This window comes from Sturnira hondurensis, unplaced genomic scaffold, assembly GCF_014824575.4.
Source record: "Sturnira hondurensis isolate 20B ecotype Veracruz unplaced genomic scaffold, ASM1482457v3 Scaffold0006496, whole genome shotgun sequence".
Classification (NCBI taxonomy): Eukaryota; Metazoa; Chordata; class Mammalia; order Chiroptera; family Phyllostomidae; genus Sturnira; species Sturnira hondurensis.
The window spans coordinates 17187356-17201691 of NW_028079127.1; the positions used below are offsets into that span (position 1 = coordinate 17187356).

The window sequence follows — 14336 nt, forward strand, 5'->3', positions numbered from 1 at the left end:
AACCCGTCCGTTACACGGAAGATGACATGGCCAAATCAACAGAGGCAGGAAAGGACTTGGCGAATCCAACACCCACTCGGAACCACCTCTCTGAGGAAATGGGAACAGACAGAAACTTCCTCATCTTGGTGAACACAGAATGTCCACCAAAAACCTGCGGCTCAGGCCGCACTTCACGGTAAGAAACTAGAGCTTTCTTACGAAGGTCAGGAACAAGGAACAAGGTGAAGGGCCTCCCTTCCCGTGACGACTTTTCACGATTGCACTGGAGGTCCTGGCTAATGAAATACGACATGAAAAGGAAAGAACAGGTGTACAGATTGAGAAGGAAGAAGTAAAAATGTATTTGAGGATGACATGGTCGTAGGTAGAAAGTTCAATAGAAATGACCCCCCCCCAAAAAAATTCTCCTGGCAAGTAGCACTGTGAAGAGAATGAAGCAACTAACCAACGACTCAGAAAAAATACTTGTAAGAGACACATCTGATACATGACTGTTGTCTACAGTATACAAAGCATTCTTAAAATTCAACAATAAGAAAGCAACGCAATTTAAAAAGGGGCCAAAGACCTTACTGTACAGCTCCCCCAGGAAGATGTGAAGATGGGGCCTTAGCGCATGAAACGATGCTCCACGTCACCTGTCATCAGAAACACTTACCTTCAAGTCCCAGCGATGCACCATTACACACCTGTTAGAACGCCCAGAGTCGGGAACACGAATGCCCAGACACAAGTGAGGGTTTGGGAGCTTTTATTCACCACTGGTGTGGATGTAAAACGGTGCAACTCCTTGGAAATACAGTTCATGGTTTCTTACAGGACTAAACATCCTCTTACCACGCAATCAAGAAATTACACTCCTTGGAATTTAACTGGAAGAGTTGAAAATGTATGTCACACAGAAACCTGCCTGTGGATGCTTCTAGCAGCTTTGTTCCCAGCTGCCCCAAACTTGGAAGCAGTGGAGACACTCTTTGGCAGGTGGGCGGACAGACAGACCATGGTGCAGGTGGACAGCGAAATATCCGTCATTGAAAACACACCCACTGCCGGTCCCAGGAATGGCAGGGAGGAGCCGTGGACGCGCGTTATGGAGAGCAGTCAGTCTGAAAAGCAGTGCCCTGTGTGGCCACAGCCCTGTCACAGGCAGAGACACCTGTGACAGGGTTGGGGGCGTTCCCTGAACCCAGGTGCGGGGCCGGCCACACTGAGTGAAACGCAGGAGCCCTTCGGGGTGGTGAGGAGGGATGACGCCTTGGAGCGTGGGAATAACCGTCACTACAGAGAAGGACAGCAGTATCTCAAACTCAAGAAAAAAATGTGATCCTTTCAAGCCTTTTCGGGTCAGGAAAATTAGCTTCCAGGGGGGCAGTATATTAAAAACAAAGAGGCGGGGAGTATTTCCAGAACAGTTTTTCAGAGGCGGTTATTTCCAGTTATGTCCCCAACCCCAACGGAGGCCGGCGGGAAGCTCTCTGTGTCAGTGGCTCCTCCTCGTATTCGATGCGGTGGGACCCCAACGTCCCCCAGTCCCCAGGGGGTGTGCGTGAACCCCATGGGCTGGCGTGACTCACCGAGAGCGCTGGGCACGTTGACACCTCTCCACGCATTGTGTGGAAAGCAGCCAGGCGCTCTCCTGCCCCTTTAGAATTGGTATCCACAGTCCAATTATTATTTTATATAAATCATTTCCTCCCCATTAGATTTGATGCCTGACCCATCCACACGTAATTGGAAGAACTGATTCTTTATTTTCAGACCCATGCTATTTATTTCTGAGTGACCGATTTATCAGAAAGAAATCTTCAGCTTATCAGAAATAATTTGGGATCTGTACCAATTCTCCAGCTTCTTCTCCAGCTAAATGCCCCCAAAGACATTTCATGCCTATTAATTCTTTGTCTCACCAGTTTTGAGAGTTTGCTGTGAGTTGTGAGGAAATACGTAAGAAAATGTTAAAACCAGTTTAAATAACTTTCCAGTTCTATTTAACTGTGGCACAACTTCAATAAAAATATTTCAAGTCAGCGTTTCCAATTCCGAGGCCAAGGCTCTGGTGATATTTCCCGGCCGAAGGCGTGAACCACCGCACTGTCTTCAAAGGCCTTTGGAAATGTGTCTCGTTATAGCTTTAAGAAAATATTCCAAAACGAGATTGAAGAACTTCATTTGCAGCTAAATTTCCTCTACATCTGTCACCTTGTTAACTGGTTCGGAATTTTAAAACGTTTCTGTCAGTGAACCTGTGCAGATTGTAGAAGACAGCATCCTCAGTGGAAATTGACTTGAGGTAATACCCTAAAACACTGGTTGAGGTGTGCACCTGTCAGTTCGGCACACAGTAGGACCAGGAGAATGTCGTGTGTAATAAGGACTGCTGCCCCTTTAAATCACAGAACTTTCTCAGCCTTAACTGTATTGATTTTTTCATTAGTATCTCTCTCTCATAAACAAAACAAACAAACAAAAAACCACAAAACCTTGAGACAGCTTAGCATACAAGTTTTATACAATAAGACCAGGAAAATAGAACATTTACACCCTGTGGAAGCAGGGGAGAGTGCACATTAATAATGATTGAACTAAATGAACGTTAGTATTTTGAGCTTCCTAGTATCTCAAGCCAAAGGGGAAATAAGTGACTTACTCCAGTTTATTGCCTGAAAAATATTCTTGCAAAGAGAAGACGTTTCTTCTGACATTAAACCTGAACTCTGTTACTTGAATCCAGTAGCAGAGGGATTGCATGAACGCCCCCCACATTCTCCACTTGCCCAGGCCCGTACCCTTTGTCTTCACCTCCCCACATCGACACTGAGCTCGGCCACACGACTCGCTCAGCAAAATTCATGCAAGCGGCTGCTTTAAAAATACTGGCACATGGGAGCTCCCCCTGGCAGCTTTTCAAAACCCGCCCCTACCTTGCAAACAAGACAAGGGAGCCTGCTGGATAGGGAAGGGACACACAGCCCGGGCACGCCTGCCACCCCAGCCAGCACTCACAGATGCTCGCCATCCAGGCAGCGGAGCTCAGGGTCCTTTGCAACAGTAGGTGGCTGATGGGCGTGCTCACAGAGGGCCACGGAACAACGCAGCAGGCAGCGTCTCGCATAGTGGCTTCTCAGCAACTATAGGATTCTCTTCAATATAACGGCTGGCAGCCCTCCAGGCTGCCTTACATAAAAATAAGAACACACGGATTTGCTCCAGGGCCTGCGCTGCCAAACGTTACCCACTTCCTGCTGGAAATAGCCTGCCCCTCTGAAGCAGACCACCTGGTCACAGGGAGACAGCCCCGTGGAGCAACTCTGGCTAACAGCTGAGGGACAAATGCTGTTACTGTCCTTCCCCACACGTCAGCAAGGCCTGGAGGGGATGGAATGACCAGATCCCAGTGAAGCCACAGTGTCACGCTTTGAGAGGGGACACAAAGCCACCTGTGTGGGAGAACATTTTACAGGGAGAAGTTGGCCCAGAAAACACTCTCTGGCGTGTTCCGTCTGTTCGATACGGGAAGGGTTTGTGTGTCTGCCATTAGCGGTCCTCCCTGTAAGAATCCGTGGCCTTTTTCTTCTTTGCCAAAGTCTGTTTAAGCTTGAGGAGCATATTCTGGCAACAACATGCCCGAGACAGTGACACTGGGAAATTTAAGTTGTGCAGAAGCTGGCACCTGGACCTGGGGAGTTGGTGAATGTGCCCACCTTGACCAGCACCCCCGCTAACCCTCGAGCCCCCCCCCCGAGAAAAACCTGCCTGTGTGGCACCCCCACCCGCCCCAAGCCAAACATGTCTCCAGTACTAGAACCCCGTGCCTTTCATGGAGAGTTGCACCCCAGGGGGATTCTTATTTATTGCAGTGTTTGTGCACAGAGGTTTATCATTGAGTTTCCAGCCAGCTCCCTGGTGCGGTGCAGGAGGAGCCCGGCTTTCTTCTCTAAGATACTCTTCCAAATACTGGAAAGCTGTCCTGTTAGCCTCCCCGGCTGCTGTGGCCCAGTGGGCTGAGCACCATCCAGGAGAGCAAAAGGTCACTGGTTCGATTCCCAGTCAGGGCATGTGCCCGGGTTGTAGGTTTGGTCTTTGGTCAGGACGAGTGTGAGGCCACCAACCTATGTTACTCTCCCTCTCTGTCTCCTTCCCTCCCCCTCTCTAAAAATAAATAAATAAATAAATAAATAAGCATTAAAAACTGCCCTGTCCTGTCCCCACGGACCCCCAAGGCCTTCATTTGCCAGGCTGGACGTGTCAGCATGTCAGCATTCTTTAGCTGCCATGAACGGAAATAACTGTAGCTAACTCAGGCAAACGGGAACTTGCTGGAAGGATATGAAGGACTGCGAGAACCCCTGGGAGAAGCAGGTATGAAGTCAGTGGCCCCCAACAGCGGGGGTGGCCTTCCCGCACCCACACCGGCCACGTGTGCCTCCAACTCCGGCCCGTCCGTCCAGAGCCAGCCCACCCTCTAAAAGCCTAAGTCTGGGAGGAAAGGCACTTGGGCTTTCAAACCAAAAGGTCAGTGGAGTTGATAAAAAAACGTGACAATGATTTTGATGAGACTTCCTGTAAAAGTTACAAAGGGATGCCACTGTGGCCCATGCTGTCCTGTTCCGGAAAAGTGGGCTAGGCCGTCTGTCTTCGAACTGCGACCCTTTTCAGCTGGAACCAAGGCAGCCGGCCTGATCCCCGAAGGCCGGCCTGGGGCACCCTGCAGATGGCATCGGCAGGAGCAGACCAGCAGAGACGGCGCGCCCCAGTTCTCTGCACCCGTCTCAGCCCGAGTTCCAAGGCTGTCCATCAGCAGCTGGCCCGAGTGCAGGATCTGTGGGCGAGGGCGTGTTTCTCCGCACAAGAAAGGCACTTCGCAAGCTTCTCGGAAACTGATTGCACTGTGCTTTTCCCCTGCGTCCTCCAAAGTGAGACAGTCGTCGGAGTCGCACATTCGGTCCCTCGGAACGTGTTTCCAACCACCTAGGAAGTGTGTCAGGGCTGAGAAGAAATGTCCCAGGGCCCACCTGCATGTCCAGGGACTGGAATCCCCGAGAGGGCCCCGTGGCCAAGGGGACAGTGAGGGAAAGGACTCGGCAGCTGTCCAGGGGATGCGCCTGGCCTGGGTGATGAACTTGGCCTTCCTTACCCCTGTCCTCAGAAGAGAGACCCTAGGGACCAGCCTGAAGTTATTCCGGTGGCACAACGAAAACCAGCAAGGACCCCGGCCAGCACATCGGGGTCCACACCCACCACGTGCTCTTCACCAAACTGTGCCGACCTTCACCCGTAACACAAAAATGACATGTGACCCTGGAGTGTTGGGAAGCAGTCAGTTAGGGGCAGTGGACACCTTGCAGTGCGTTGCCTCTAGAAAGAGACCGAGTCGAAAGTTGCAAAGGCACAACTTATATTTTGAAAGTACATTTTACACTTAATTTCGTAAAAGGAAAATGGCTCCTATCGAATGTCAGCGTCCACGGGAACTCTGCTGTCCGGTAACCTGGGGAGTCTCCTTTCCCGACAGGCACCTCCCCGCAGCAGGGTGTTTCTCTCTGCACCAGGGCCGCTCTGAGGATGCTGTGAAAACTTGCAAATTAGGTTGTGAGCAGCAGCGAGGGGGCATGCACTCTCTTAGCTGCGCTTCCTCCAGGGCACTTTCCGTGGTGCTGGGCACAGCTATTGACAAACAACCCTGAAGACTCACGTGAAAAGCCCAGTTTCCCGTTTTCCGAGCACCGAGGTCTAATTGCAGCTCTCGTCGGTGGCGTGCTGGGCAGGGTTGCTGGTTAATCACACGGACCCCTGCTGGGCTGTGCGCTGCCACCGGGGCCTCCCTCTGCCGTTTGACCGCTACGATGTGTGTCCCCCTGAATCACTATTCAGGCCTCCTCGTTTTTAAAAACTGAACTTGCCAGTAACGTCAGCTTCTTCTTTCACCCACAACTATAACTCATAAATGTTCATAATCATCCTGTTTCTTATTTTTGGACCTAGCTCACACACTCATGCGTGCACACACTCCCAGGTGCACACACACTCCAAAGAAAATTCCTCATGGGTTCCTGATCTGGCTCTTACCGTGCACCTAGGGCAAACCCATCCATCGAGTCTGCGTCACCTGACCTGAGATGTGGGGCACGTAGGGCAACAAAGCATGCTTTTCGGGGTTAATCATAGCCAACCTCAGTTTTTAATGATTATTCAATTTGGGTAATTCACTACTGTGAGTTGTTTGAAACTAATGGTAGCCCATTTGCTTTGTCGAATGAGGTTACCGGTATTTCCAGGGTTACTCTATCCCTTTCATCCTTATGTCAAGTTTAACCCTTGCACACAAGCCTTGTCTGCTGGATTTCTCAAGGAGTGCAGAGTGCGGAGCATGGCGGGAAGGTTTGCCAGGGACCCTTGTGCAGACAGACAGACGCGCGTGCTGGACTTCTCTTTGCTTTCAGCATTCGGATTCACAGTGAGCCCTTCTCTCTATCCCCCCCACCATGTTCGTATCAAACACGCCAAGCACCGCACACCACAGTCCCTATCTGCCCCTGGGCCAGGACACCTGTCAGTCGCAGAGCCCCTGGCTCCCACCTGAGCCCTGGGTCCTCTCCATCAGCCTCCCCTTGGCAGGAGGGACAGGGCCCTGCAGATGTGGGCTGCTCCTACAATCAGGCCTGCGTACCAGTTCCTGGAATGTTCTGTCACCGTGAGAACTGCTTGTTAGAACTGCCTTGGCGGTTCTTTTCGATGGTTTGCCTGAAAAGAATAGAGACTCTTCCCTGAAAAGAAACAGCTTTCTTTTCCATCCAGGGAGAGACAGACAGACCAGCAGCCAGCCCCCGGCCACATCGGTCCTGTGACCCTGGGCTGAGACCTTGCGCAGTGCGGACAGGATTGTGGACAGGTCACGGGCGACCACGGAAACTTCAATGCAAAGCAGACCTGCAGGCTTCGAGCCCACAGACGTGGTCCCCCTGGGCACGGACGTCGCAGAGCTTTTAGGAGACAGAAATGCGGCCCACACAGCTACGTGGGGACATTTTTCAGGATGTCTCCGTTCCCTTGATTCTTCTTTGTGGTTCTGAGACACGGAGGCCTTTGGGAGGCTGGGAAGCTTTCAAAAACAATGGACAGGGTTTAGTTTCAGGGGTAGAACTTGCTTCTGATTTTTAAAGTGCTCTCTGACCTCCGTCACCCACCCAAAAAGTTAGAGATTGGGGTCTTTATGCCAGGAAGTGTCAGCAGCTGCTCTGAGACTCGCGGACCAAATGCAGTGTAGCCGACACACTCGCCGTGCGCCTCTGTGTACAGGACAGACTACGGGAAGTGACGGGGAGACAGGAAGAAGTATACAACCTGGGCCCTGGTTCCAGACACCCTTTGGATAGATGGGGTGATGGGAAGTTGAGGGAGTGGATTGGACCACCCTGAAATGTCTCAAATTTGTGGGAAGGGGCCCGCCCAGGGTCCCAGGCTGATGGCCTGTGTGGCCATAATGCTATAAAGGAACTGGATCCCGGGACCTCGGCTGGACCCGACAGGTATCTCAGAGAGCACGGCTCGCGCCTCTCCAGGTTCTCGGGTGGCGCCAGGCAGTGCCCAGTGCACGGACACCCTCTGACACCGAAGGGCACAGGGCTCTTCCATTCTTTCCAGAACACGCAGGGAAAGTCGGTCTGGTCCTAGGGTGTCTGAACACTTTCAAACCCCCAGGTGATACCCCTTTTGCCAAAGGGGAGCAGGCGGGGCTCTGTGCATGGGCGGGTAACTGTGCCCAGCTGGAGGGCAGTAGCTGGGGTTGGTTTCATCGTATTTATTTGCACAGTTAGTATCTATTTATGGCAAGGGACATTGGTTTCTAGCTATAGCAACCACAGGAAGTTTCCTCGCCTCAATTACTTTAATTCGAACGTCGAGCCACTTAAAGATGTGGTGACTCTTAAGCATGATGACGCAGAAAGTAATGACAGTGAAAACGGTTGCTGCAGCTAACAGTGAGGCACCCACTGCGCGCCCCAGAGCTCTCAGGGTTTCACGGGCGTTGCCACATCTAACCTCCACAGAAACCCTCTGACGTGGGGGGCTTCTCTTCCAACCCCCCTCCTAGAGATGGCAGACCGGAGCCCAGGGAGCTTGAGAGGTCCCCAGGTCACGTGTTAACAAGCATTTAGGAAGGGAGTCCAGCCGCCCGGGAGTCCCAGGATGGGCAGCACGGGTGCCTGCCCCGGAGGTGGGCGGCGAAGCTGAGATCCGACCACAGAACGTCTGCTCCTGCGCAGACCACAGACCCGGCGAGGCCACAGCACGCAGGCGGGCGGGGACTTCGGGGATGAGCTGGCCCCTGACGGTGGCTTTCTCCCGAGACAGGTGTGGGGACTCAGAGTCCACTTTGTTCTCGGCCCCGAGAATAGTGTAAGGTTCTGGGGTGACAATCAAAGCAAGTAAGCCAAGGTCCTGCAGGTCCCCAAGGGCTGAGAGTTGGGTGCATAGCAAAACGCACACTCCTTTTCACCTGCGTGGCCGGGCCTGCTGTTCGTGTTAGGGAAACATCCTCTCCTCGCCGACTCACGCCGCCTGCGCAGCGGCCTTCCCTCCGGATCAGGAGCCGATGCGCACCTCCAGTCCTAACTGACGTGGGGGTGAAGGAACCCTCACCGCGCACCACCTCCGGTGTTTATGCATCCTGTATTTCTGTTTCTGCTTTTAGACTTCAGTTTAGACACAGATTTCTCAATATTAGAAAAAGCAATTTTGACAGTAAGATTAGAAAGAAAGAGTGTGTCTAATTAGAACCTGAAAGCTAGTGTTATGTTCAAAGGCAGCCTCTTCCTCGTGGTTATCACGTTCTCGCTTCAGGCTGTACTTCCTTCTTGCGCGCAGGCCTGGCAGCGAGCGTGGGCGCGGCGGCGACCTGTGTACGAACGCCCTTCCACGGTCCCCACACGGCCCGTGGACGTTCCGTTTCCTCCCCGGGGTCTCACTCACGCCCTCCCCTGAAGAGCTGGAATGGCGGTGCCTCTCGGGGTGGGTGTGCAGGCGAAGCGTGGTCGCCCGCACAGGCCCCCAGGAGCACCCAGCCATCTGTGCAGCCGCTCAGTCAGCGCGCACTGCGCCCCCCCCGCGCCGGCGCTGCTCCGGGCAGTCAGCTTCCTGCCGTGCTGGGCCCCGCAGCCCCTTTCTGCCGAGACCCCTTTCCGTGAGTTTCTGTGGCCAGCGTCCCCTGGTTGTTAATCTATATTTTTCCCAGCTCTTCCCATGTCCTCAGAGGTTGTTACCTAACACTTTCTGCGTGCTTTATAGTTTAATGATCTTTTTTCTCATCATAAAAGTCACAGTACTTAGGATGCTGTGATAAAAATACAAATAGATACAGGACGTAAGATACAGTATGGGGGAATGCCTTGTAGAGTTACGCTGGAATTATCTCAGCTCGTAAGTTTGTGGGAGAAAGGAATTCTAAACCTTATATTAATGGACACAGATCCTGCATAAAGGTAGCAGCTGAAGAAACCGTTCTCTGCAAAACTCTGTCTCTCCGTTGCCGCCTCCCTCGCCTTAGAAGTTTTGACTGTTTCACGGGTGTTTGTTCCAAAACTCCCTTCCCTGTTTACTGCCTGGAGGACAGGCGCAGGCAGCCCCCCCCCCCTCCGGGCCGCTCAGCGTCCCCTGCAGGTGGCTCAGAAGACCAGAGGTGCCATGTGGGAGAGAGCTTCTCCATCTGCCCTGATTTTGGCTGTAATTTTAATATCAGAGCAAATTGGCCAGAGTAATCAAAGCAAAAGATAGCTCTGACTTAACCCAACAAATAAACAAACTGGATTGGTCCAAGGAGAAATTGAACATGCAGGTAGGCCTCATCTTTGCTTTCTTTTCGGGCTCACACTTTTGCACGCTGTCCGTCAGCACCCCGAAACTGGCCTCCCTGCATTTAACTGCTCACACACCACCTGAAGAGCCATCATTTCCAGTCTCTGTAGCTACAAAGTGGCCAGGCCCACCCAGAGGGACAGGACCCCCAGGGAGCACGTGGGGAGGCAGGGATCGCAGGCAGGAAGCGTGGGCAGAGGCTTGGATGTCCCTGCAGACAGTCCCCTGCGAAGAGCCCGCCGCAAAACTGCCTCCTGCCCTCTAACGGCTGCAGAGTCAGCCCTGAAGCTGCTCGCTCCACCCAGACACCGGCCACCCTGTCAGTTCAAGGGTGCATCCCTAAATCCCACGCCTACTGGAGGCCCTGGGCCGTACCCTTACTGGGAAGGGAGCCTGCGCAGAGGTGATCAAGTGAGGAGGAGGCCATGCTGGATCGGGGGGGACCCCTCTAACCACGGTATCCTCATCAGAAGAGGGACATGTGGGGGTGTAGGCACTGCAGCGGGGAAACAACAAGAGACCGAGGGAAGAACGGCACGTGACGACAGAGGCAGACACAGCAGCGACGTGTCTGTAAGCCGGGGAACCCCAAGAATTGCTGACGTCCCCAGAAGCTAGGGGAGAAGCAGGCCTCCTCAGAGCCGGCAGAGGAGCCGAGTCCGCCAGCCCCATGAGGCCAGACCCCTGGTGGCCAGGGGTCCCTGGAGGGTGAGAAGGGACCAGCTCTGTCCCGACATCCAGGCGGCAGACAGCACAGGCGGAGGCCCCAGGACAGGGACTCGGACACTGCAGGGGCGTGCAGGGGTGAGAGTGACATTGCTGGCGGACAGGTGAGAGGTGACGGCGATGCGAAGTCAGCAGGAGAGGTGGAGTCGGCCCCTTCAGGCCTCACAGCTTCCAGAAGGGCCTTTCTTCCAGGGGCGTTCTTCCAGGCTCTGCAGGCCTGCCGAGTGAGGAACGCGGTCTGGCTTGAGTCTTCCAGGAGCCGCCGGCCACAGACGGCAGAAGGCCCCGGAGGGTCAGAGCAGAAGCGGGCAGGGTGTTCGGGAGGCCGTGGCAAGGGGCGTGGTGAGCAGCAGGAGGCAGAGGAACTTGGAGGGTGCGGGAGACTGGCTGGGTGTCTGCCTGAGGGGGCTACCCCGGGACCGGCGTGTTGCCTGGCCACCGCCTCGTGGGGTTGTCTTCGTCACCTCTGCATCCTCCCCTCCTGCTGAGGCATGCTGCCCACGGGCTCTCGAGAGCCCTCCTCGGTGTGGCGTGGGGACCTGTCCGGGACAGCTCCCACGTGGGGCTGGGGCTGGGTGTCTGTCCCTGGTCGTGGGCGCCAGGACGTGCCCTCCTCACTTGCTGCTCTGCCGAAGTCACGCCGTGTCGTGGGCTCTCCTATCTTCTTTAACTTCAGCTCTTACCTCTCCTTAACAATGCACTCATTTTCTGACCTGTTTCAGCCATAAATATGCTTAACCGTGCCACATCTAATTTCAGCCTCTCTCGTGGAAGAAAACACCGTGGGCGACAATGCCCCAAGTCATGTATCCAGGGATTGTCTCTCCTCCCTCCTGAGTGGTTTCCGGACGAACATATGGCACCTGTGACGAGCCGCCCCTCGCCAGGGAGCAGGGGTGTTCAGAGCCTGGTGCCAAAGTGTAAAAAGTACTAAATAAGTCACACATCCTGGGGACATGCATGTGTATGTGTGCAAGGAGCCCAAATAAAGATGAGACTGCCCAGCGACGCAGCCGTGATTCCGGGTGTGCAAGATGACAGGCTTAACCATTTGGGGTTGGTCTGCTCTGATTTCAGAATTACTATTTCCGAAGACGGCAGCCTCAGAATCGTCAACGTGACGAAGGCCGACGCTGGGAGCTACACCTGTGTGGCCACCAACCACTTCGGCACCGCGAGCAGCACCGGGAGCCTGGCGGTGAAAGGTATGGGCGCGCCCGTGCATGGGCACGGAGGTGCGTCTCTGGTGACGGGCGTGGGGAGGTGGCGCCGCTCAGGTCAGCACGCGCAGGCGCTGCTGTTCGCTGAGTGACTCCCCGTGGCCCCAGCGTGTGATCAACGGCCGGCCCGGAGCGAAGTGCCGGCCTCGAGCGCGACGGGACGGCTGCCTCCTCGTGCGGGAATCAGCCGGCCGGACCTGGGCGCCGGGCCGTTGCGCGTTTGTAACCGATGTCGTTGTCGGCCCTTTAGTCACATTTCTGGCCTCCACAGATTCGAAGCCCACGTCCAGAAACGCTGTGCGGACAAATTAAAAACCCTCGACTCGGATGCTGTTTTCAGCAAACAGCGTTTTGGCCGCGGCGTTGACGCTCTGTGATGGGCCGCCCCGGTTCCTCGGAGCGATGGGGGCTTCGCTCGCCCCCCCGCCGGCCCGTCACTTTTCAGAACAGGCGCTCCCCCGAGGCCCACGTGCGTCGTGGCGCTCTTGGCTCCCACGTGGCGGGAATCTGCTCCCCGGCCACGGGTGGGGGGCGAGGCCGAGGCCCAGGAGGGGCGGGGCTTCCGCGTGCGTCTTGCTTGCGTTTCTGTCACTTCATGTCACCCTCTCCACAGGACGTGTGAGTGAAGGGGTCTCGGCGGTGGCCTGAGTGAGGGTCACGCAGCCCCGGGTGGGACCTTCTGGGGGTCTCGAGCCACAGAAGCGGAGGTTTGCCCAGGAACCCAGGGTCTGTGTTCTCCTTGGTTCTGCCGCTGCGCTGGGGTCGTTCTTTACGCGCTTTCTTCCTTCCCTGCACCAGGTGGGGGCGGCCACGTCACACCCCCTCCTTGTCGCAGTCACCCTCCCTGCGAAGGAAGATAGCCCACAGCAGAGAAGAATACCCAGAAGAGGATAGTGGCAGCAGTTTTTATGTTGAAGAGGAACATTGAGGGTCACCTGGTTACATGTGCCGGGGTGGTTGGAAGTCAGAGAGCTCCTGCCGCCTGGGGAAGGCTTTCATCATACCAGGCGGCCCCGGGAGCCCTGGGCTCGGACGCAGGTCCGTGTTCGCAACGCCTGCGGCCTCCTCGGCCCCCCGATCATCCCCTCGGAGCGGCTGCCTGCGTGCTCCCCCTGCCTCGCAGGGCTGGGCAGGGGCGTGCGGCGACCGTCGTGAAACTAGCCTCGGGCGGGAGGCCTCGGCTGGAGTAGGCTCCTGAGCCCCGGAACAGGGCCTGGGGGTCAGAGCTGGGCCCGTCACCGAGTGCGCCTTAGTTGCAGAGGCGGGAGTGGATGCGGTCAGCAGTCTTCAGGAGCAGTAGAGGCGTGGGGCTCTGTAAAACGTTTCTCACGTTTTACAGGCTCTGTGACGGTGGTCAGGTGACCAGCCCTGGTGGGGCAGTGGCTTTGCCGACCTCGCAGGGTCGTGGTGCGGTGGTGGCAGAGATAACCCACGGTGCGTGTTGGGCGCGGCGTCCGGCAGAAACGAGGCTGCTCGAGCGTGGCTGGTGGGGTAACAACGTGGGTGCAGTGACTTGCGGTTGTAATGGGACATTTCACCTAAAATGCCCTGTGCTGTGCTTGAGTGAGATGGTGTTATGTTACAGAGTGACATGCTAATGACTTTGTAGTCAAAGAGTCGGTGATAAAACAGGGGCGTTATCTGTGCTGGGCCCTGAGTCACNTCACCTGGTTACGTGTGCCGGGGTGGTTGGAAGTCAGAGAGCTCCTGCCGCCTGGGGAAGGCTTTCATCATACCAGGCGGCCCCGGGAGCCCCGGGCTCGGACGCAGATCCGTGTTCGCAACGCCTGCGGCCTCCTCGGCCCCCGATCATCCCCTCGGAGCGGCTGCCTGCGTGCTCCCCCTGCCTCGCAGGGCTGGGCAGGGGGAGTGCGGCGACCTTCGTGAAACTAGCCTCGGGCGGGAGGCCTCGGCTGGAGTAGGCTCCTGAGCCCCGGAACAGGGCATGGGGGTCAGAGCTGGGCCCGTCACCGAGTGCGCCTTAGTTGCAGAGGCGGGAGTGGATACGGTCAGCAGTCTTCAGGAGCAGTAGAGGCGTGGGGCTCTGTAAAACGTTTCTCACGTTTTACAGGCTCTGTGACGGTGGTCAGGTGACCAGCCCTGGTGGGGCAGTGGCTTTGCCGACCTCGCAGGGTCGTGGTGCGGTGGTGGCAGAGATAACCCACGGTGCGTGTTGGGCGCGGCGTCCGGCAGAAACGAGGCTGCTCGAGCGTGGCTGGTGGGGTAACAACGTGGGTGCAGTGACTTGCGGTTGTAATGGGACATTTCACCTAAAATGCCCTGTGCTGTGCTTGAGTGAGATCGTGTTATGTTACAGAGTGACATGCTAATGACTTTGTAGTCAAAGAGTCGGTGATAAAACAGGGGCGTTATCTGTGCTGGGCCCTGAGTCACTAGCTGTTGCTGTTTTAATAGAATGGCAGTGCTTTCCCCCCAAATCACAGTGAAATGTACCTTTAGGAGACGTCCTCCCCCGGGGCATGATATTCGTTAGCTGAGGGAAGTGCTCCGTGGAAAGAAACAGCTGAGCGTGTG

General features: G+C 55.4%; 1 protein-coding gene across 4 annotated transcripts in view; it reads left to right on the forward strand.

Moving 5' to 3' along the window:
• Positions 1–14336, forward strand: part of LOC118989399 (contactin-4) — a 398190-nt gene that overhangs the window by 338297 nt on the left and 45557 nt on the right. For all 4 annotated transcript variants that reach the window (XM_037049533.1, XM_037049532.1, XM_037049534.1 and 1 more), the window contains one exon: positions 11659–11786. In XM_037049533.1, the coding sequence (XP_036905428.1) occupies positions 11659–11786 (128 nt within the window). The remainder of the gene's footprint in view (positions 1–11658; positions 11787–14336) is intronic.